We start from the raw sequence: 25,343 nt of genomic DNA on the forward strand, positions 1-25,343 counted from the left end.
TGGCAGAGAGAGAGAGAGTGAGGGGGGAGATTTTCGTAGAGAAAAAGGAGAAATTACGTATCTCGTGCGGGATCTCACGGTGACGGAATCCTCGGTGAAAGGGAGGACGCGACGCGGGGTATTCGGAAAATTCCCGTTGGAATTCCACGAAGACGCTATCAATTCCGGAGCTCTCGTAACGCCGCGTACATAATGCATAACTCGCGCGTTATTGGCCGCGGATATCGGCGCAACGCTCGTTGGCTTCGTTTGCCGCGCAACACAAAGGGCCGCGGCTCCCGAAGAGAAATCGCCGATCGAATCCGTACGAAGGTGCTCTGGGTGCGTGAAAAATGGCGCTAGACAGGGAGCACAAGGTGGGTGTATGTGTGTATATACACGTATATACAGCGGGAAGCGCGCTCGCGCGAATCCACGTTCGTTAATGCGCGCCGCTTACCATAATCTAATATCCTTTAATATATGGGGTGAGGCGGTAGGGTGCCAAAGGCGCGCAAAGGTCGTAACACCGGGGGTCGACCGCGGATATTTACAATTTTAATCATCGTCTCTGCGTGGGACTCCCTCGGAGGACGCGAGGGAGAAAGAGAGAGAGAGAGAGAGAGGGAGAGACCTTCGCGATTTCCTCTTCGATTCGGGGCCCGCCTCAGCCCGATTTCCATTTCGCTTGACAAATCACGTGTCGAACAATTATTAAAATACATGAGGCGTCCGGCGTCGCGTTAATGGCGCCACGTTGCCGATGGAATCGCGCGCGGCTCGTCCTTTCGAAGAAAATAGAGAATATGACGAATGATTGAGAAAATGAACGAAGGAGAGGGAGCGAAAGGGATGAAAAACGGTTGTGTCATTTCCAGAAGAAGAAGCTATTGTGTTTCCCAACGGCGCCGCCGCTGTCAAAAGAACTCCGAAGGAATTTCGTTCGTTCATCGTATTTGCACCGAAGGCGCCTTCCTACAGGGCCCTTCAGAATTTTATCTTCATAATCATTTTTTTTAACATATTTCTATATCTGAACTTTTCTGCTAGCTAGATAACCGTCGGTCCTTCGGAACATTGCTGAGATCGCGAAGATGATATTTGAAGAAAACAGAAATGCTTCGCCGAGAACTCATTATTATGTTTCTCTCTCTCTCTCTCTCTCTTACACATTCATCCTTTTATTCTGTTCTTTTCTTTCGTGAAATGTCAAGGAACTCGCACATTTTACTTGCGGTTTTGTGGCATTCCCTCTGGAATCCTCGTGCGAAGTCTAGCCTTTTACCGTCGCGCCATACGACACGCTTATGATACAACAAAAGACAGAAAGGCTCTACGGGTCTCTATGCGGTAGCTTTGACAACGACTGTTGTTCCTCGTAACGACGTGAATCATCCCTTCAGGATGATTCTATAACATTCAATAAAAAAGGAAACATATCAAAAACATTGGCCGGAATATTTGTTAAAAAAGTAGGCAACTACCAGGGATTACCTAAATATTTGCTTTTCCTTTATTTCCTTGTGTTTTTGAAGACAATGGTCGTATTTCTATACAACACAAATGTCCGAAAGACATTCTAGGGACGTCCTAGAGACATTCTAATGTTCCTGGGACGTTCCCAGGATTTCCATTGAACATTTGTGCCGTGTGAATTTAGTCGTTGCCGACATCAAGCGAATTCGAGCGGGAAAACAGAATTGCACGGGCAATTTGAACACGATCCATATTATCATGTCGGCGCCATCGGGAGATTTTAAAATCGGTCATTTATCCCTTCCTCCCTCTTTCTCTCCTTTTCTCTCGACAAATTCGCAGAAACAGGCTGTTTAACTTTACACACAGTTCAACTTGGCCGGCGTGACTTTGTGCGAACCGAAGCGCTTTGCAATATCGCAATATCCGGCGAGAGACACGTCTCCGCGGGCGCAGATTCGGCGCTGCGTAATAATTCAGCCCGCTTAATTGGTTCATTGTCCTTGACGAGCGCTTTCACGTCGCGAGACACGTCGGTCGAGAGACACGCGTGCCAAGCGGCGAATGTCCGATAACGCGTAGCACCGGTGGTCTCGGACAGGGTAGCGACAACGCGTGGGTATACGTAATTAAAGCCGGGAGAGGCCTGATAATCTGACGTCTGGCGCCTGGTTTAACGCGTTAACTATCTCGTTCTCGCGAGTACAGTCCGGTTAATGAGATATTCGCTTGTAACTCGCCACCTACGTTTCGCCTCTCTCGCATACCCACACGCCGCCGGCCGGGCCTGTCGTAGCGAGTGATTTTTACTCTCGGTGCCCGTCGCGAACGCGATAAATGGGGTGGGATTGTTGTCGCTGTGCCTTACGATTTTATTAACTCGGGGCGAGAAATTAACGCGATTAGCGTGATGGAAATGGCGGAAGCGCGGCCACTCTCTCCATCTCTCTCGCTCTCTTGGGCACACACGTGGGTCGATTTATATCGCGCGCGTCTGCGCGCGCGAGAGAGAGAGAGATCGTAATTTATTCGCTTATTAATTAATATACGAACGCGACACGAGAGACGTGTCACAATAACGTGACACGAGTGACAAGCGACGCGATTCGCGCGAGCCTCCGCTCTATTTCATTTTGCGCGATATCGGGGATAATCGTTTGTACAATCCAAGTCGTAATTCGTTGATTGCGAGCGCTCGGGCTGCCCGCTCGGTGCACGCGCGATCGTCCTCTTTATTTTCCCTCCTGCTCGCGGTTAAACTGCGAGAGCGAGTTAAATGTTAGTTGCTGCTCGTAAAGCAACTAATTGGCCCGAGTCTCTCTCTCTCCCCCTCTCCATCCCTCTTCCCCCTCCTTCCTTCGCCCGTCCACCATCTCGTTCCCCTCGTCGTTTCCGTTTTTTGCGCCGCCCGCCGTTCTCCGTTTCTTGTTAGCACCGTGTAACGCGCGAGTAAGTACGATTATTACGGCCGCAGCGGTACACACCGGAGGCGTACTTGGGAATAATATAAATTACGACGCCGATGTATTTCCAGCGCGCGCGGCCGCCGTACTTTGACTAGTCTTAACTTATCGCCGACACGCGCGAAACAGCATCGGGCGATTCGAAGCGGTTACGAGAACGGGGGAGAGATGAGAATTCCGCGTGCGAATTTCATCTCGCGCGCGAGAATCGACGGAATTCCGATCTCGCTAAATCAAACCGAGGCTTTCTTTTTCTCTTCTTTCTCCTTCCCCCCCTTTCTCACCAAGTCGACGCGATAATTGTGTCGCAAAGTGCGTGTCGCTCATCGCGCTGTATATCAATACCTCTCCCTTTGCAGCCATTGTCTCCGCGAGAGCCGTCTCGTTCGGAGATCCCGTAGCACGTAGAGTCCTCTCCCTCTCTCTCTCTCTCTCCTAGCGCGACCGCGCGCCACAATAACGTTAATTAGCGATCTCGCGATTTCGTCGAGGCGAAACGCAAATTAGCGGCCTGCGGTCACTTTGACAGGCGGACGTGCGCGCATCGAGCGGGTATATCGCGATTTTCGTTAGCCTTGAGCCGGTCCTGGACCGCCGCGCGCCTCACCGTCGTACACACCGGCGGCGTCCGATGCAGCCCCATAAAGTCTTGTTTTTCGTTGTTCCCTGGGCGAACCGACGGGGGAGGCTACGCGGCGCCCGGGGGCCCTCCCACGAGGAGGAGTGACCTCGGTTGCGGGCTTTCGCTCTTGGGAATATCCGCGCGGCGCGCGCGTCTTCTTCTTTGGCGGCGCGGGTGCCGAGACGAACCCCTGCGCCACCATCCAGCGTTCGCGGCGGATATACCTACTCCTCCGAGAGCCTTCTTCCTCGCTCGCCTTGCCTGCGTCGTCGTGCCGCGGAAAAGAAAAAGATGCGAAACAGTTAGAGCTGATTGAGCGATACCGCCGTCGTCGGCGACGTGAGAGGACCCGGCGACGCGTCGACGCTTCGGGAAATCAGCCAATTAACTCGTTCCAGGGGAGGAAATTTTCCCGGGACTTAATTAGGATCGCGTTCCGGTTTGCCGAAAGTAATGATGGATTCCAGGTGGAAAGCCTACTCGGGTCCTGCTTAGACGTGTAATGCTTCGAACGTATGATTTTCAACGGTGGATGTAAACAGATCCTACCTGGCCGTCCTCAATGTTTGCCCAAAGATTTCCTCAAGTTTCCGTCCTCGCACAGCTAATCGGCGTCGCGGGGAAAAGGCTTTATCCTATGTTTCAGTCGCGTAAGAGCGCGATTCCTAATTGATGGTCGCAGTGAGATAACATATTTCGGGGCAACTTTTTCTTCCAATCGGAATCTATGTTGTATATGGAAAAACCTGGGAAGATATCTATGTAGACTGAATTTCTCGGGGAGGGATTTCACTGGATACGAGTGCGAAGATCCGTGTGAAAATTTCACTTCGTATACTGAAAACTCGCTCCGTCTCACCGTCACTCGAAATCACAAGAGCGAATGTTTCAATTCATTAGAACGAATGTCCGGGGAACGTGAGAGTTGCTCTTCAGCTGCGCGTGAAAATATTCACTCCACGATTCAGGGTCGAAAATTCATTCCGAATACGAGGGAAAATCCGTTGAAGTTCGAGCGACTCGGCGGTCGCTGTACTCTCCAGTGGAATTTCTCTCGGAGAAACTCGAGGGGAATGATAACGCGAGAGATATTTTAATTATGCTCTCGGGACGATGTAAATCGAATGACTCGCCGATGAAAATTCCAACGGGCCGATTCAGCGGCGATTTCAGAGAACGACGATGATGAAGAAGAAGCCGTATCGTTAACGCGAAGATACGATCCCTCGACGACGTCGCCGGGGTCGCCCCGTTTAACGCCCCTTTCGCCTCCGAGAAATGCTCCTAATGGTTTTGCCGGCCTACTTCAAATTGCCGTAGGAACGGGCGGAAGGAGACGCGCGCGCCGGTTGCTCGCGAGGAACAAACCTGATGACGGCGAACGAGCGCGAACCGAAGAACGACGTCTCGCCGCGGTAAACCGTAGAAGCTATATCCCGCTGTCGTTACTTAAGTGATTGTTAAAGGCGTCTTGCATTCCGCCTCATAATATCTTATTTACGCGAAGGTACTCTCTCGTAAGCGCGCTCGTTTCAGAGAATAGACGCGCTCGCGACCATTTACGGGCCTCTCATTATTACACAAAATAGGCAATCTGTTAAAATTGATCGTCCGATGAACGTCGCTTGTTTTCCTCGGATTATGCAAGTAACGCGTATGTGCTTTTACGCGCTCATGGCTACTCACTCCAAGAGAGAGAGAGAGAGAGAGAGAGAAATAGAGAGAAAGGGTGGAAAAAGAATAATCAAGCATTACCGCAGATTCCCGTCCGGAATATCACGTAACCTCTCCCCCTGATAACCTGATAGCGCGATATCGCGCGATCTCCCTTATCGTTTCGACGTGGTGTTCCCGCCGGTGGAATTCCACCGTGGGGCCGTCGGCGAGTTCCTTGACTCGGCCGGCCGCTTTTTCGCGGATAGTAGTCAAATGCACGGGAGGGTTAATCGCGGCCGACGTCGGCCTACAATCCAGGATTATATTCGAGCGCGCCGGACCCCGTACCGTACACGTCTACATCGATAGAGATACCGGCGTACCGTATACGCGAGAGCCTGCATGCGCGAGGGAGTCGAGTCGCCGGTCGGTCGAGCCGGTAATGGGAGGTCAGAGGTCGGCGCGCCGCCAACGCTAGCGAGGAGGAAGGACGACGTGGTGGCGGCGTCGGCGGCGGCGCGGCGGCGAAATATACATATATATATACACATATATATATATATATATATATATATTTATATATATTTTTTTTTAAACATACACACGGCTCTGTACGCGCGAGCCGTGTGCATACACTTAAGCGCATTCAATGTTGTACAGCCATCGAGAGCTGGTCTCTCCTCTCGCGCTCGGAGGAGGAAGAGGAGGAGGAGGGAACGGTGCACGCTGCACCGAGAGAGAGGGAGAGAGAAGCGAAACCTCGCGGAGAGGGCTGGCGCGCGATATGCGGCTCTCTCGAAACCGTGGGAACGCACGTGGCCCCACGCGCCTAACTAACCCCCTTCGCCGTGCAACGTCTTGCAGCGCGCGCGCGTTTGTCCGCCTTGCCACCAAACCCTCCCTTACGATATTCTCTTCTCTTCTTCCTCTTGCCCCTTCCCAGACATCGAGAGGGAACACCCTTCTTCCTCTCTCTCTCTCTCTTTCTCTTTCTATCTTGCTCTCCCTTGGACTTTCCGCCATTCCACCCACATTCTCCCCCTTCGCCGTCCTCTTGCCTACCTGCCCGCCTCTCTTTCCTCCCCTTCGTCCTCCATTCACCCTTCGCTTCCTCCGTTCGCTCGTCCGACGCATTCTTTTCGCCTTTCCCTCTTCCACCATCCACCCACCACCGTATTCATCTTCCGCTACTCCCTCGTCTCTCCTCTTTCCTCGTCTGTTATTTCGCCTATGTCCACCTCTCTACGTTCCTCGATCTCCTCCCCTTGCTCCCATCGTCGGAGCGCGAGGTACGTCCTCCCGCTTCTTCGTCGTCGTCGTTGTCTTCCTCTTCCTCTTCTTCTTTGCATGCGCACCATGGCCACCTTCGCCGGTCGGGATTTTCCTACCATCTTTGTGCTACCGAATTGTCGTAGGAAGACGTAGTCTTCCACTCTGTGCATAATTTTGTTTGGAATTTGTGATGATCAACGAAGTGTCGTAATTAGTAGAACCATCTGCGCTCTGCGAGAGAAAGAATTTCACAAAGGAGATAAACGGCGTCTCTAAGGCGGAAGAACTTTCATTCATTTCATTCTGTCTCAACTCGACTCTGTTTGACCCTTTACTGTTTTCCTAACGAAAAAAAGAGAATTGACAAAAGATACAAAGAAAGAGAGAGAAGAGAGAGATTTATGATTCTCGTGCATATACGCGCGAGAGGCACGGAATCTGTAGGAAACAATTGCGAAATGAGCGGAGCACGAGTGCTGGCGGAAAAAATGCGCGTTTATTGACTCGTGACCTTTCAGCGTAATCGATTCGATCGTAACCAGAAGCAAGCCACGGACAGGAAAGTTGAGTTACGTTGTACCTACGTCTCGCCGCGTGATCCCCCGGGTCGGTCGCCCTCCCTGACACCCCGGCGTCGTTCACGGTGCACCAGCGCCCGGCACTTCGAAAATTGATTATCGCTCGACGTGTAATGATCCATTACGCGGACTCGAAGTGCGGCCGTGCGGATGTAACGGCGGAGCAAACTGACAATCACTGTCCGGAGCGGTCGTGAATTATGAACCGATAATCCACGGTTGCCGACGACGACGACGACGCCCGGCAATGGGATTTACGCGTTTATCGTCTACCTCGAACTCTCGCTCTAACTCTCGATATATATATATATATATATGTGTGTGTGTGTGTGTGTGTGTGTGTGCATATCGCTCTATATTTGGCGCGAGAGAGCGCGTCGGATCACCGCAATAAGGACTTATTCATCCGTGAACAACACACGCGCGCGCGCGCGCGACGAATCGCACGCGATCGACGCTTCGCTATCTCTTATATCGCGCCGCGATTGTGATTTCGCAATTGTACTTATCTCCACTTTCTGCTCATTAACGTGCACGTAAACCGTATATATGCGAAAGACAACGGGAGCACTTCGCGCGAGTGCCATGAAGAAGTCCGCGCGAACGTTCGGAGGACTTAAATTTCTTCACGTGAATCCCCGAAAGAAAAACGGAATCTTGTCCCGATCGAGGTGGAAGATCCCTCGGAAACTCTTTTGCACTCTCACATTGATGTAATGTTTAAGAAATTATTATCGGTTATATGTGCAAAATTATTATTCTGCGGTCTCCCGAGACATTCAGTGCCACTTCCGGCACCAACTCCGGTTAACTTAACCGACTGATCGACTCGACGGAATCGACCAATTGCATTGATCAGTTCAGCTAATTAGCTAATGTGATTGGTCAATTCCGTTGAGTTAACCGGTATCGGTATAAGTGGCTTTTAAAGTCCGAGTTTCGCGCCTATAGTTAAAAAACAAACTTCATTTTTACGCGGAAAAAGCCGCGAAAAAAATGGGAAAAGAAATTGCCTCGCGAAAAGAAACCGAAGGGAAACGGAATGACTGAAGAAACCCGGCTTTTTTTCCGAACCTTTGAAATTACATTCAAGTGCGGCTGGGATCCTCGTGAAATCACACCAACGCTTCCCTCGTCGACCTGAATTTTTCGCGCTCGCGCGATCGTTCGAGACGGAAACAGAAGACGCAAAGCAAGCTCGTCTATTTCGTTGATAAGCGCACATTGCGACGTTCCCCGTCAGATGGTAGCATCTGATGGATGCAGCGGTCTGCTGCGGCCGGCTACAAAGGAGGAAGCGAGCCAATCGGGAGGCGACGATCCTTCCAGGAAGTGGGGCGCACGTGCATGTTCACGTGGGTGACACGGGGCGACGTCGGGAAACGACACGTGAGAAACTACGTCGGGCCACTGCCGTCGATAAATGGACCGTGCGTCGGTATCGGGCGTCGTGAGATTTCGTGAGCGCGAGGAGGAGAAAAGTGACGGAGCGATCGCGACGACGAGGAGAGAGAGAGAGAGAGAGAAGAGTACGCGCGGCGCGGTGCAGTTACCGCGAAAGGAATCCGGGAGTCGAAACCCTTTATTTCGGTAGGACCGTCATAATGCCCTACCGAAATAGCACCGAATGGCCCGGTGAGGCCCATTTCCACTTCTGTTGTCGCTTTTTTTTCGCCCCCCTTTTTTTCTTCCTCTCCCGCGCGGTCGAAGGGGTTGCGACGGCGACGGAGTCCGTGGAGGAATTAGCGACGTTTAAAAGGGTGGAGTCGACTCGCTCGCTCGCTCGCTCGTTCTTCCTCCATTTCTCGTCCTTCTCGGTCTCTTCGTTTTCTGCTTCGTCCCGCGACCCTACGCGCGCCGCGTTCCTACGCGGTCCCGATGCGGCGTCTCGAGTTTAAACTATACTACTAACTAATTGCATACCCCGAGCGAGTGTGTTTCGACAATGTGGGCACACACCGCGCGCCGTGGGCAGACAGTTTACCTAATCGTCGGGGTCTGAAAAAAGAGTGGCCCGCTGCACCGCCCTAACCACAGGCCCGGGGCCCGCGGCGACCGGCTCACTCCCCCAGCGCCTTTCCGAACCGGCGTACCAGCTTCGACCCCGGCAGCGGAGTTCTTAATTTTCCGAAAATTTATCGCCCCGGCTCTTTTAATCGCGCTCGAGACGGCTGCGAGACGAAAACGCGCACCGGCGAATCTTTATGCGCCGGGGCCACGCGGAAAGCTCGAACGTGGAGACGATTGACGCTTCTCTTAATTTGCAACAACCAGATCTCGAACTTTCCTCTACTCGAGGATAGAAACAAGCGCGTCGGGAGTACAAAAATTGCGAGTAAAACGAGACAATGTGACGCGTATTGAGAGAAAAAATCGAAAACATAAAGAAATATTTATGCGATAGTTACTAATAATATATTTACTTAAATCTAAATTTCTTTACTTAAATATATGGGATAACCATTTACTTGCGCCATGAAAAGCCACAGATTTAAGAAATGTATATTTTCTCACATTTGCAAGAAATTTTTCCCAACGTAAAAATATGTACATTAGTGTAAGTAAATATATTATTAGCGCCCGTTGAATAAACACTTTTTTATTTTTAGATATTTTTTTACTCTCGACGCAGTCGTTAATGAACTATGACCGACGGACAAGATGACGATTTTGTAAAATACCCCTCTAAAGGGCAAATCGTTCAGTCTAGGAACATGCATTCGTTTACAGTAATTAAGTTCACGATCCACTTCGCGATTCGACTGTAACGCGTCTCGGCTTCCCACAACGCGTTCGCGCGCGTACCGAGGAGCCTGGACCGAATACCCTCGCCCTTTGCCGCTGGTAATTACTTCACGGTTCATCCTCATCATCATTATCCAAAGGTGACCGAAATTAGTGTTCAGAAGCCTGAAAGAAGAAGAACGCGCGCTCGCGCTTCGGCCGTCTGCGAGCGCGAGCGCGCAGGAGGATCTCCGCGCGGCAACTCCTGGAATTCTGGACCGATCCTCGTGGTCCCTGTGGGACCCACGAGGTCGCCGGGGCCCTGTGACCCTTAGATAAGGCTCACGCCCTAATAAGAGGGTACACGGTGGAGCACCGTGAGGGGACCGTGGCAGCTTCTCTTCCTCTTTCCCTCGCGTCTCGTTCCTTCTTTTTTCTCTCTCTTTTTTTGCTTCGCAATCGTAGCTCGGGGCCTCGCCCGACTGAGCGATCTAATCCGCCGGATAATCTGTGGTTAACGTTTTAGGGGTAGACCCGCGGGGTCTCATGACATTCCACAGTCACTGACTCCCACAATTGCCGCCGAGCTCGCTGCCACCGCGAACTCGCCCCGGGTTTTCACCCTTGCCTCCGCGCGGTCTACTCCTCGCATGCCCGATGACATCGATATCGAAAGCGCGAATCCGCAGGAAAATATTCCCCACTATCGCGGATTACATGACGAATTGGTTTTTTAATATCGTATTCATACTCAAGATGATGCTAATGTTACATGTAATTATTATCTTATATTATATTATATTATTTTATATGTATATCATATTTATATTAAAAAAAATAATATAATATTATACATATATATATATATATACATATATATATGTGTGTATGTGTATATGTTTTTTTTTTAATCGCTGCGATATGTCACGGATAACTTTCTCTCGAGATGGGAGCAAAAGAAAAAGAGGTTTGCACAGAGATACAGATTACTCGAACTTGAAACGTATTCCCATGAGCAACGTTTTATTTTTATTAGATAAAAATAAAAGAAGGATCACCCACGATCACCGGCGTGAAACAGCATCGGGTCGCTGTGCGAAACTCTGTCCTCGATTTAGGAAAACGATTAGCCTCTTGTCCGTGGGACAAGTCGCTGCTCTCTATAGGGCAGAATACCAGGAACCGTAACATTGTGATTATTGTAATTAAATCGTCCCCCCGGGCTGCAGTAAAGGATACGCGTAGTCGGACGGTCCTTCTTCCTCCGCTTCCATTCGTCTTCCTCCTTCCTCGAAATTCATTTCTACTCGTCGCTCTGTTGCCCTCGTCCTCCACCGTTTCCTTTCTCTCGCTCTTACACACCTAACTCTCCACACTTTTCCTCTTCCTCCTCCTCTTTGGCACTCTCGGCTACCTGAAATCGTAAAACACATTGTCTCTTTGTATTCCCCGGGCCGCAACAATCTTATCGGTGATTTCGGTGTTGGCCGATTATTTTTTCGCACTTCGTACCGAAACCGATTAATCATTGCCATTCTAATATCATACAAAAACGGACGCAATTAGCGTAGCTAAGTTTAGACACGATTGATAAATTAATTGCAAAACTGGGATAAAGATGGTCGCATCGAAATTATAGATATCGTCCGTTAGTAAATCCGACGTGTTTCGTTTTAAATCGAATAAATAATATATATTCACTCAAAAATGTATAATATTTATTTATATATTTTATTTTAAATGTATGTGTGTGTGTGTGTGTGTAAATAAATATTTATACGAACGGTGAAATTGGCGGATATGTTCGTCATGAACTTCAGATAAGACTTTCTGGAAGCGTCCAGATAAGAAAGTTGTAACAGCCACTTCGTATAATTAGTATAGATTATATCTTTTCTCCAAGCAAACAACGATCGATATCGCGTTTCATATCCATTATTAGCTTTATCGATATACATATATCTTAAGTTAGCGAAAAAAAAATATATATATATAATGTTTCCGCTAATTTAATTTCAAATAACGTAGAACACAAGCGGACTTTGCGTTCACCGACTGACCGACCAGGAAACGGATAAGAAACGTGACGACAGGCTACAGAATTAGCTCGATGATGAAGGAGCGAAGGGTGAGCCGAGCGCCGTTCTTGTTTGCTCAGCGTTTCATCACGCTTTATTGTCCGTGGAGAAGGTGCAGGAATTAATTAAAGTTAAACAGCACTAACTGATCGGCAAGCGCGTTAACTGCCGCCCATTGTCGGGAAAGCGGGAACGATGGTCAGTCTTGTTCTACGTGGGTACGCGTGATGACTTACGTCGGGGAAGGGACCGACCGACCGGCGGCGCCGCCGGAACTGCTGCTTGTTTACCCTCGCGAGAGATTGAATCTGAGGGATACCGGCCGGATACCGTGTGTCTTTCTCTCTTGTGCGAGTCGTGTTTTCACAACATTCCATTCGCTGCTCATTTTCAGACTGACCATCAACGCAAAAAAAAGGGAAAGGGAGAAGTAAAAATGCGCGTGCCGAGTGAAATATTCTCAGTCGTTGGTCGAGCGCGTATAAATAAACAATCGTAGTGGTCTATTTAAGTATATGTTACACATTAAATTTGATATATCCCTGTATCTAGAAGTGTTTCATATCTTTCCAGATTGCTCTTTATACTTCGATCTTGACGCCTCGGTTTAACCGATGAGGTGACATGTGATATCTCTAAGGAGTTCAAATATTTGATCCATATAGCTCGTATACATATATTTGTATTCGATAAAAAAAAAATTGTAGCTTTTCACGTTGTTTCACACGGCTGATTCAACCATTCTTTTCCTTCTCCTTTTTCCTCTTCTTCTTCTCCTGTAAAACTTTAGTGTTCAGTACGTACTATTCTTTTGAGAAGCAAAAATAATTAGACATTATATTTATATACATAAAAAATATATCACAATTCTCTTCACTCATTTTCTCTTTCTTGATATCAGAAAAAAAAAATATCACATTAAACACATAATACAATTTAATACGAATTAATTACACCATATGTGATAATTCTAAGGAATATTACACACCATATGTGATAATTCTAAGGAATATTACATTAATATTGTGTATCAAGATATTTTCCACACACACACGCATTCTCTCTCTCTCTCTCTTCTCTAGAAAATCTTTATAACATATTAATATTTCCTTCTCATATATACAGGGTATCCCAAACTAATCTAACTCGGTTCCCGCGGTGTGCTGCAAGTAAAACAGGTAAAACAGAGCAAAAAAGTCATGTGCCGTTTTGAAAAATTCGCAATAGTTAATGAGAAATTAATTATTTTATCTAAGCTGATGAACACACTAGAAGCGATAAACCACATTCTATATAAAAAATGGCTTATTTTTAAAATCTCCTAGCAACGAGTATCAACTGATAGCGAGAGGCGCGATTCTTTTCGGCACACAATTCTTTGTTATATGCCGCTCGCTGTTTACTGCGTTATTCCACCTGTAGAAATCAGTTGATGCTCATCATTTCTGGATCTTCAAAAGTAAGAAATTTCTTTTTATACAAAGTTCGACCTATTGTTTCCTGTGCGTTCATAGCTGAGATAAAATTATTAATTCTTCATTAACTATTGCGAATTTTTCAAAATGGTACATGATTTTTCTGCTCTCAGTTTCATCCATTCTACCTGCACACCGCGGGAATCCAGATTAGTTTGAGACATCCTGTATATGTATTTTCGTAATATATGCATATTTATAGATTTGTTGTTAAAATACTGTAGCAGTGCTGGCATGTCCCGTGATGAAAAAATCACAGAGTCGGAATGTAAAAGCGGGTGGTAAAATTTTAGAAAACACGAGATCATCGTTGCGCTAGCAAGACATTTTCTGGTGCATGAGTTTTTATTTTTCAATTCATAACAACAACATTCAATTAAGTACGTTCTACGCTCGACTAGGGTGAGGTATTCTCTCGTTCCTTTCTTTTTATTTGGTAAGACCGTATATTAACAGATAACCACACTCCCGTGTCCGACAATACTCCGATACCGGCGTCGAGGCGTTCAAGCGCATTCCCGATAAGGGAATCGGGAGGATCCGGTCGGGCCGGGGACGGCGGCTAGAGAACGAAAGCACATGATAGTGTAGGGGACAGTTCACACTCACGAGTATATTATATCTACACGCATATTATGTATACGTATATTTACAATGATCTTATAAATTAATTATCTTATAAATTAATCTTATAAATTAGTGGTAACCAATATAGAGAAGGAAGGAACTGGGGGACGCGCGCGCGTGTCACGTGAAAATCAGACAGGGAACACCGTTGTGTGTGCTTCTACGCGACGTATCAGTGACCGAACGAACGTCTTTCCTCGTAGGTAAATTTATTGAATTTCATTTTGACTTTCAACCGAAGTGAAAATTTGTCCCGTCGCATCGAGATCCAGCGTTGTCGAGGGTGTTTCCGGACGTCTGAGTGAATGAGAAATGCGAACGAAGGGGGGAAGAACGAAGGAAGGAAGGAAGGAATGGAGGACTCGACGATATCGCCGAGTGTTATTCTCCTAATGGAGAATCGACACACCGAATTCACCGGGCGCAATCTGTTTCACGCGAAAGGGACTGCGGGTACTCCGATACCAGGCTTAATGCGAGGCGTGGGTGGTCTACACGGGTAGCGGTATCTCGCTTCTAGATTAAAAGAGGAAGATCTTCGGGACCGCGCGCAGCTCGCCGCCGGTGGCAGCGAGATGGGTGAGAAGGTGCCGCGGCTAACTGCCAACGAGATTGTCCCTCCGCCTTTCCTCCCGCGCTCTTATCTGATCTAAATTTCTAATTTTACGGGAAAAACGCCGCTGGGATGTATCTAACGAGTCGGGCCGGGAAAGCACCGATTAACACCGTCGATATGCGCGGCGACACCGGCACCGGTAATGTCGCGCAACTCTCACAGCGTAGATCGTTGTCTCGCCGGACGAACAATCAATTATCCCGACGCCTGACGACCGAAATCCGTAACTGTGAACGCACTTTTAGGAACTGGATAACCGTACACCTTTCGAAACCCGTAAGAAAAATCCCCTCGGGGCGAACACGAGCGCGATATCTTTCTTATTCTCGCTCCCCTCCCCCCCTCTCTCTCTCTCTCTCTCTGCCACGCGTGTCCGGAGGCGCGGAATCAAAACCATATCGTGACCCTCTCGGGATTTATTGCACCATCCAATTAATAATTGCACTGGCCAAACGATAATTTTAATTTTCAATGCCGCCCCGAAAACGCGAAATATCCATGAAAGTTTCAGGTTACTTTCACGTGGTACAAATAAATCGGTTCACGTCCGCTGATTAATTCTCCGAATTATTCAATTGATTGTTCTCGATCGAAACTCTTCGCTAACGTCGCGTGTGTAAACATCTGTCGGATTTCTGCGGTTATACGGGTAATAAAATAAATTACATTAAAGAACGATTGGGAGTCTCCTCAGCTGACAACGATCGCAATGCGACATGACAAATCTGTACGGTGCTAACTCGTATCTCGTCGCAGGAAGCGCCGTCATGACAGACCCGTCGCAAGACAGAGAAGAAACGAGTCGCGCAAACGCGCGCTAAGTTCTCGATTCGTGCGCGCGGGGAATACTGCTTTCGTGAATCGCGTGAGTTACAGCATCCAAGAGTATCTATATGTATGCTCATTATCTCTAAGAATATATTACAGCATCTAAATATACATATATGTGCGCGTAGGCGCGCATATGCACACGCGTACACACACATTTACACACTTAAGAATATATGTACAGACGTAGCACATGGTTTAATGCAGGAATCAGATAATATTCTGAAAAGATCACTAAATATTCACAAGAAGAGTCATTCGCGTTAAAACAATAAATATTCGCGGGCGTATATTTACAATAGGAGGTGTATGATACACGAAAGTGCCCTTCTGCCCTACAGAACGGCAAAATTAATGTCGACGTGTGACAAAAGTTCTCTCGATGGAGCATCCTTTACGTAACTTAATTTAAAAGTGTTTAACAAAAATCGTGTGTGTGTAATTGTATAATCTAAAGAATGTTTGAATTCAGAGCGGAATGAATGAAGCACTTGATATAAATAAATAAAGAAACAATAATTCGTGTGTGTTTTACATCAAGTATTTTAATGCCTATAAAATCGCATGTTGTACAGTGAAGTTTAATCGGTAGTCATTGACAATGGTTGTGATACAAACGAATACACTCAATTCCGGTGTTTGAATTCGCGCTTTCGCTCCTCCGCGCGTTTTTCTATTAAAAATAAAATTATTCTAATTACGTTAAATATCGCGAAACATTAAATATATGCGCTGAACGTGAAATCGTGCTCCGAGAAAGACGTCGGAAAATTCATCGTCGCCTCGCGCCGTCGAGCAATATCGAACATACGCATCGGATCACCTGTGGAACGGGGGGACTCGGGACAGCGGAACAAATCACTCCGAGTTAATACCTTTTAATTGTACTTGATAACAGTCCACGGGGTCTGCCCATTCGCGAAGTACTTATCGCGCGGGAACTCAAATTAGAGTCTCGGTTCTGCGTTGCCATCGTTGACAATATTAGTTGTTTCGTTGTGATTTGCATTTTGTCTAAAGCGCGAAGCAATTATTTCGCCCGTCTTCGTTGCGGTGCCGCGCCGTAATCACACGCGTCGTTGCGTCTAATCGATCCTGGAATGAAATCCCGATAAATCAAAGATATCTTCTCTCTTTCTCTCTTTCTCTCTCTCTCTCTCGATCAAACGACAACGCTGCTCGTTCGCGTGGGAACGACAATCACGGTAAACCAACGGGACGAACCTGTTCAAAGAGATCTCCGACCGCGTAATTATTCCCTCTTCCCCCCTATCGTCCGTTATTCATTACGGATATCCGACACGGAAAACAACAAGTTTTCTCGTTCGCGGGCGAGCGAGCGAGCGAGCGGAAAAGCACTCATGACTAGAACAAAGCTACGAAGGTCTCGCGAAATCAGAGAAGGCCGACATTTGTGCCGCCCCGTAAAGCCGACGGTAAACCGATTCCAAGAGGGGATTCCAAGAACTTGGAGAAAGAGATCCGTCATGTCCCGATGTCGCGTTTAGAGCTTGCCAGTCGGAAACCTGCATCTCCCACGGAGATCGTAGAAACAATTCCGTGATCATATCTTATAATTTTTGAGATCCAAAGTGCGCGCGTGCGACGTCGTTCTCGAGTCACGATCACCACAAAGAATATACATATATATATATTTGTGTGTGTGTGTGTGTGTATAAATTAGCCTCGATGCGGCGAAATCTAAACCTAATCGCGACCGTAGCAGTCTCTCGACGAGTCTTAACGCCGTAATGAGTCGCAACGCGCCTACATACGGGAAAAGAGGAACAAACATCGTCCGGCGCGCAGTGTTCAAGTCAAGTTAACGTTTCATAATGTCTTCTATGGTGAAGCCGAGCTTGATAGGCGCGATCGTGCCGGTCCTCTCGACCGGCAAGAGATTGCTCATACGTTCCGTTAATTGTCTGACCTCGGTGGAGGGCGAGGTGATCCTCGAGTTGGAGGACACCGGGCTGGTGTCGACCCGGAGGTCCTGCGGCACGTCGGGCGGCGTGTGCGTGAGGAGATGCGTCTTCAGGTTGCTCCTCTGATTGAAACTCCGTCCGCAGACCGGGCATTTGTGCGGCGACTCCTCCATGTGCAGGATCCTGTGTACCGCCAAGGTTCTGCTCTGGCAGAATCCCTTGCCGCAGTCGTTGCACTTGAACGGCTTCTCCTTGCTGTGTATGTACCTAAATGTTAAAGTTACGTTTCCGTCAACCCCCGTGTGGCAAGTCAATCAGCGATCAACCCGAGTTCATAATCCTCTCTACGCGCACCTTCGCCTCTCCGCGGTCGAATTCAACGCTCTTCGCGGACTTGCGCGATTCGTAATGCTTGTTCGACGCGGTTGTCAGCGGGAGAAAAACAACAGTCTTTTTACCTCGATGAACTTCGGAACGCGTCCGGGACTTTCTCAATAAGAGAGAATTTTTTTCGAAAATTATTGAAAATTACTCTCTAAAAAGTGCAAATTCTTCTATTGAATACGAGCGTGTTGCGAAAGTTATCGAGAGAAGAGCGTTGCAACCTTCCCTGCACTGACTATACGTGTACATTTCTCACTTACTGACTGATTTCTAATTTTGCTATCTCGCTATTCTAATTTTGCAATTTTTTTTAATTTGACGCGATGTTCGTCGTAACATTATTTTACTACAATCGGGCACGGTATCATTTTGTTATCAATGGAGCTGCATGTGGAATCAAACTGGTCGGTGTTTGGAGCGCAAAGCGCACCGAGACAAATCTTTTAGTTAGCAGAACGAAAGCTTTTCTGTTATTTGAAGATCTGTTAGGGAAATAGATCGAAGAGTTACTGCCTAATCATTTATCGTCATTCGTTATTTTAACAAACCAATTACCAAGTCAATACACAGAAGTGTTTGTTAGAATGGCAAATGAATAGTACAAATTATTTGCTTTCACTACAGTGTCATTTGTTGTGCCATATCTACAAACTATATATACTTCGTTGCGGTATCTTGTTAAATTAACCAAAGTTTTTCTCTCAGTGCGCAAACTTTTGTCTCCTCCATTCCGAGTCGGTTAACAGTAGCAAGGGATTGGCCGATCGTTGAGTGATGCGCGGGCCAATAGAAATATTCTCGAGGAAACGAACGATACGATGCATCGATCATCGAGAAACAACAACGAGCATACGTCAACGTTGTTAAACTCGCTAGTATCGCCTGTGCGGACTATTTTCGATACGATTCCGTTTCTCCCCGCTTCCTCTCGGCGCTCGAACTCTTTTGGAACCATCGTGCGCCGCCAGCAACATTGTGTTGCTCACGCCTTCAATGAGAAAGCAACGTGGCGGTTTGAGATCTTCGGAGATCAATGTGATATCGCAAACGCGTGTGCCCAGCACGATGCAATCGCGCCAAAATCGTATCGAGGAGGCCGTCACCCGGAGCGCGATTACTCACCGGTGATCCCTCAAGTGGTCCTGCCTGCGGAAGGCTTTGCCGCAAATGTCGCACGAGTACGGACGCTCGTCGGTGTGCGTCCTCTCGTGGATCAGCAGGTTGTAGCTCTTGGTGAACTGGCGATTGCAGAACTTGCAAATGAACTGTTTCTTAGGCCTCTGGCCCGGTATTCTTCGCGCGAGGAACGACGTCGGTGGCGGCACCGGCAGCAAACCCTGGTGGTGAGCGTGATGATGATGATGGTGGTGGTGATAAGCGTGAGGGTGCGTCTGAGGGCAACAACCCCTGACGGCCAGCAGGGCCGCGCCCCTCAAGAACCAATTGTCCAAGAAAGACGTGTGATAACCGCCTGTGTTGTGCTGAGCCGGTTGCGCGTGTTGCTGCTGCTGTAGATACCTGGTGCCGACGATGTGATGAGCTCGACTCCACCTCGAGGACGAGAACGGCAATTGCTGCTGCTGCTGCTGGGCCGATTGGTGATGCTGATTCGCTTGATTAATCGACCTCTCGACCGACGGAGGAGTCTGCGGCGGCGTCAACGGCTCCGTTTTCGTCTCCATCTTGCCGTGTGCGACGAGGGGGCAGAAACGGGAGCGGAGTCTCACGATGCAATGATAATAAAAATCACTTCGGGCGAGAGCTCGCCTCCTCGTTCATCAAGGCTGTGACGACGAGCTCGGTCCGGACGCGCGCGCGCGCGCGCGATCTCGCAGATATGCGACCGTAGCGCGGCGAGCCGGACGGGCGGACCGATAGCGAGAGAGAGATTGAAGCGGGGAAAAAAAAGGCAAGAGGATATTAGCTAGCGAGAGTCGACGCGATACTAAGCTCTACCAGTGAGCCGCCGCGCGATCCCAGGGTCGCCGTTTACCTGGCCTCGACGAGACGACACGGTGGCTCCTCCTACCGTGTCTCGTACGTTGGATCCGCCGGTTGGCGGCCCGACTTCCACCAACTCCGCCGGGGCGGAGCTTCCGGGTCGGGGTGATCCCTCCAGGGCGTCGCGACGCTATCCAGCCGTGGACAACCGCGGTCCCCCGCCGTCGCCGCACGCGCCCGCAAGACGACCGGGGGTGTCCGCTGCGATGTAAATTGAACCGATGTTACCGTACCGCGCTCTCTCGCGCGCGCGGATGCCTCGCGTGGGTGTACGCGAGCGTACGTGTCGTCGTCCTCGTTGTCTCTTCGTGCGCGCGCGGTCGCGTGTGTGCGCGCGCCGTGGGCAGCGCGTGTGCCGTCACTCTGCGTGGGTGCGTCGGCTGAGAGATCCGTCCGCAGCTATTCGCATGCTGCACGGGTGCTACAGCCGGTGAGTGGTGGGCGATGTCGCCCGAGACTCGGGGAAAGTGAGCCAATTCGTCAGGCTTTGCGTTTCCCGCCGACGAGTGGTTGTTGACGAGACCTCCGGCGCAGGGGGGGGGCGAAGAATTAGAAAGACAGGTAGCGGAACATTATGGAAAATTCGTGCGAACAAAACCCCGAGAGAGTCCCGCAGCGCGAGGCCGGTCGAGGTGGCCGGACGCGTGGCCGGAGTTTTTTTTCCTTTTTGGCGGGGAGACTAATTTCGAGGGATAACCCGTGTTCGTGAGGATTCGGGAAACGGGAACTCCGTTGCCACGATGACGCGATTTCGTCGATACGGTGGTGATGTGCGTCGGGCGATCAACTCACCGCGAGCCAACCACAGAGGGCCGACGAAACCACCCCTGCCGGAGACAGGGGTCGCGCATCACGAATCATTAGTATTTCGCGTGACGCCCCACCGACGAGTCGCTCGATTTGCCATGCAGATCGCCCGACGTTAAGGGTTGGTCTACAGTGTGCTCTTTGCGTCTTGTTTCTCGCTCTCTATCTTTCTTCTTTATGAATTATTCTGTTTATACTTGCGGAAAAGAGACAGCAAGAAACAAGACGCAAAGAGCACATTGTAGATCGAGCTTAATGCAAAGCAATCCGACGGCATCTGATTTCTTTCCTCGACATTTGAAAATGACAAATACGTAGAGACGAGATGAATCTGCCAGGCAGGGGGGGCGGAGAGATCCGCTGGCTCTTTCTCATAAGCGATAACAAATTAACTGTCGGTACGTGATGCGCGTGGCGCTGCGTTATTTCGTCATCCGCGCTACTAATTGGGACGAGTCCTCGTTTTGTTTCCCAACACGGCCGCGATCCATCTTCGTCTACCTCCGCTCCCAATACTCTTTTCGACGAATAGACCGGTAATCTCATTATACGCTAACGATGCGGCTCAGCGTGATATTTAAGATGCCGATGCTACCGATTCGTTCGCCACGAATTTACATCAACGTCGCGGGAGACGAATCTCCCGCGCTAAGACGTTCGAGCCGCGCTAATGAGAACAAACCGTTGCTGCTTGTCCCGTAGATGTTTCGGCTTCGTGCATCTTCACGAACGCTCGCCACACAGCGTCGTCACACCCGTCGTACGCGCGCATCGTATCGATCAAAAAAAAAAAGAAATCATTGGAACGATACCCGAGTCGAAATTTTAAATTCTATCTTAAGTCTTCGAGCGGAGAAAACGGAAATAAGTTCCCACTTGTAGTACCAAAGGAGCATAAAAGTGCTCTTTTAATGCTCCAAAGGCAATTTAGTCCTCCAGAATTTAAATTTTAGTTCTATGTTAAGTCTTCAAGTGGAAAAAATAGCAATAATTTCCTTACTTTTAGCACCAAAGGAGTACAATAGAAGACCTTTGAGCATTTATTGTCGAATTAAATTATACTTAAACCAGGACTAAAATTTTAATTCGGATATTCAAGATAAAGGAATTTTTGAGATGACGATGTTGGCGACAGCAGCTATTTCTTTATTTTTCTATATATAATTTTATTTTACATAAAAAAAATTCCTCTTGAATTTCTATTTCATCAGACTCGTTCTCTCAAATGTATATACGCGATTCTTAGGTTTGAGATAATAGATAACGACGAGAGAGAGAGAGAGAGAGAGAGAGGGATAAAAGTCCGAGTCAGATAATCGGTTTTAAGGTTAAATGCGATGAATTGACACGGACTTTACTTAGGAACTTAATCTGAAAAGGGGATTCGTTCCATGACGATATTAAAAATACGATTTCGTTGGAATCGACAGGAAAAGTTGACAACTAGCCTACGGTGAGATATCGTAGATGATACATCATTATCGGTAACAATATGTGGTAAAGATTATCTTATCCACCTATCGATTTATGGCAGCGTAGACAGCCTGACACCGACGGGGAAGTTGCGCCGACATTCGCGAGTTGAGAAGGAAGCATTGTTGGTCGCGTGATATCGCGTAAAATGCGTTATATTTATCGTGCTTTCCAAATTTACCGCCGCTTCTCCCATTTATAGTCTTCGACGAATCGAGCGTATTCGTTGCATGACGAAAGTTCCATTAGACCTATAATTGTAATCACTAATAACCATATTTGTTGTTTATTTAGATGTTATTTTAAACTTGTACATACACAAAGAAAAAGATTTCTATGGATTTAATAAAATTTCTTTAACTGAAACAACTTTGTCTTTTGGAATAGAGCAAACAAATGCTTGATTCAATAAATAGGATTGTTCGATTTTTCTCAGACAACGAAACACATTTTTATTATATTTTCATTCAAATATTACAATGATTGCCACACAAGCAAGCAATAAATTATTTGAAAGAAAGAAGTAACACTATTTGAACACTGTTTGAAAAATATTAAAGAACATTTTATGTTTCGGTTGAACAATATTTAATATATAATGACATGAATTTTTTTATCGAAAACGAAATATTATTTCCTCTAAATAATACTGTATTTCTACTAAACAACATGGTTTATTCTAGTGAAATAATAACATTTTCATTCAAACAAAATGATATTTAATAATAAATTATGTCGTTTATATGAAACAAATCCAAGTCAAACACACATTAAATTGAAAAAAATCTTTTTTTCTCTGTGCCTAGACTGCACATTGTGTAATTTTTAAAATTCTGAAAAGAATTGTAAATAGAACTGAAACTGAAACTGAAACTAAATGAAACTTGACTCTTCGTGAAAGTTTACAGAACAATGAATCGGAGATAGAATTCTATATTCGTACACATTTAACACTAATAGAAATTCCATTGCAGTTACAGCCATTTTCAGTCTCAACTGCATATATTTTCTTCTATTTTAAAAAATAGAAAAGTAGTCCTAAAAATAATAATAACAATATGCATGTAAGAAGTGATTATCACTTACACTGATGTTTATTATCACTTACACTGATAGTAACACTTATTAGAAAAGCGCTTCTCTTTATTACAATTCTTTCGTGTACGCAATTATAATTACAAATAGCGAAAATTTCCTTTTCGGCGTAAAACTTCGATTCCCGATATGTGCGAGATATATCGAAAATGCAAAATATACTCTCCTCGCTCGTATCGACGAGAGACGAGCGATAATATATTCTCTCAAACGCATTCATTTTCAACCGAGCATTTTTTCTTGACGCGAACTTGCCGCGCGAATTCCCGCGAATCCTTCCTACGCGCGCGCGTACGAAAAAAGCGCGCGCATGTAAAATCGCCGGTATTTCGCCGATCGCTTTTTTTTCGCCTGGAAAGTAATCTTGCGCACGAGGGAGGAATGCCCCGTAATCGTTATCGTTTCTCGATCACGCTGCGCACCGGAGATGACAGGACGCTGGGAGGATCAGAGGGGCGGAAAAAGGAGGAGGCGAGAGAGAAAGAGTAACGCGGAGAGAGAGAGAGAGAGAGTGAGAAAGAGGGAGCGCGGGAGGGACGACTCTTCGAAACCTGTCTCGTATAATTCCGCAAAATGTTTAGCATACAAAGACAAATATAATGGTCGCCGAGATGAGGTTGCGACGAGATCACGGGCCCCGGGCGGGGATGGTTAATTCAGTTTCAAGCTCCATCAGGCAGGCAGATCCCCTCGCCACCCGTCCACCCCCTTCGCACTCGCTCTCGTCACCCCTGAAGCGTCTTTGTACATCGCCGTCATCTATCTATCTCCCTCGTTCCATCTCTATCTCTCTGTCTCTTTCGCTCGCTCCATCTCTCTCTCTCTCTCTCTCTTGTTCCTCGCTTGCGCTTTGCCACTCTTCGCAAAACTGCACAGATACTGCAACTACCAAATGGAACGCATATTTGTTGAAACACAAGCCGACATGTCGGTTACTAATTTACTTTTTTCAGTCAGTCGACACACGTACGCGAGACTTTCCTTTTTTCGTTTGTTCGTCTTAACGAAGTATAACATTGTTTCCTCACGAAACAGTTTTCTCTTTTTAGGGAACGTCGTAAAAAACCTAGACATATTTTATTACCTCTTTCTCGAGGGGGAAAAAATCTTGTTGTTGTTAAAACGACACATCCTTGAAAAGGATTATCTGAAACGACTTTTCGTAACCATTCGGACAGTTGACTCCTTCGCACAGGAGTCTCTCGGATAAAAAAGGGTCGGCGCAGGCAGACTGTTCGTCTCCGCGGGAAAACGCACGCGCACACTTCGCATCCCTTTCTTTCCATCTTCCACTTTTCGTATCGTTCACAGATTATCCTGCAGGTCCTCTCGAAGGCGAGGAGCACTCGAGAGACACTGGCATCCGGGCCAGACGCGGTGACAGGCTGTTTATAGAATAACTTTCGAAATTAATCACCGACTTCGTGGCAAACGCTTGAGAAGTTTGTCACACCCGATCTCGAGCGCAGTTCAGTTTTAGTAACCGGATCGGACCGGGCGACTATCGTGAGAGCGCATGTTATTCGACGAAGTCGACTATTCGCTCATAAATAACAATCGTTGTGATTGTGGAGACAATTTTCCGAAAATTGAAATAAACCTTTTCTTCTTCTATTTTTCGAACAACCGAAGTATCGGCGAATAGTTAAGCATGAGCACAGGAGGATTTGCTTCGAAATAACTTAGAGACGTTTTGTTACGACGAATTGACAAAGATTTTATGCATTTCTACTTAGCAGGACGTTTCAGAAATTATGAAAAAATCTCGAGAGATCGGTAAAAATATTTCGGAATTGTTGGAGACGCCGTTTCGTTGTCGGTTCGATATTCACTGTATCTTAAGGAGATGAAATAGAATTCAGTCCGATATGCTATCCGAGCATAACTCTGGAAGCCTATCGAGACCTGCCGTCCCACTTGAAAAACAGACACAGTCATTTTCCGATTTCTCGCTTTCATGCTTACCACCGCAGATGTCGAATACGGTAAAGCGGATTCGGATTACATGGGACCTAAAAAAAAAATTTTCACCCATCCTTCACCAATTCCGCTCGTCGCTGAGCAGCCTATCGGCTATCGCTACTGGCCATGATTTTTTCCATCCTAATGGGCCAGCAATTTTGAACAAAGGCGGACAACGTTTAAAGAATTCTAAAAAAGAGATGATCAGCCGAAAAATTCTTCTTCTCATGCTTGGAATATAAAAAAATATGAATAAGTAGTATAAGTAGGCAATTCCGAGAAGCAGCGAAGAATATTTCGAG

At 47.3% G+C, this 25,343-nt stretch overlaps 1 protein-coding gene across 1 annotated transcript; it reads right to left on the minus strand.

The window, feature by feature from the left end:
- Positions 1-17,216: 17,216 nt before the first annotated feature.
- LOC106741317 (protein odd-skipped) lies at positions 17,217-19,385 on the minus strand. Its single transcript, XM_014613156.1, has 2 exons — positions 18,826-19,385; positions 17,217-17,586 (listed from the first exon to the last, which is right to left on the minus strand). Exons 1-2 carry the CDS (start codon positions 19,383-19,385, stop codon positions 17,217-17,219), a joined length of 930 nt encoding a protein of 309 aa, XP_014468642.1.
- Positions 19,386-25,343: the final 5,958 nt, after the last annotated feature.

This window comes from Dinoponera quadriceps, unplaced genomic scaffold (genome assembly GCF_001313825.1).
Source record: "Dinoponera quadriceps isolate SergipeBrazil2010 unplaced genomic scaffold, ASM131382v1 scaffold405, whole genome shotgun sequence".
NCBI lineage: Eukaryota > Metazoa > Arthropoda > Insecta > Hymenoptera > Formicidae > Dinoponera > Dinoponera quadriceps.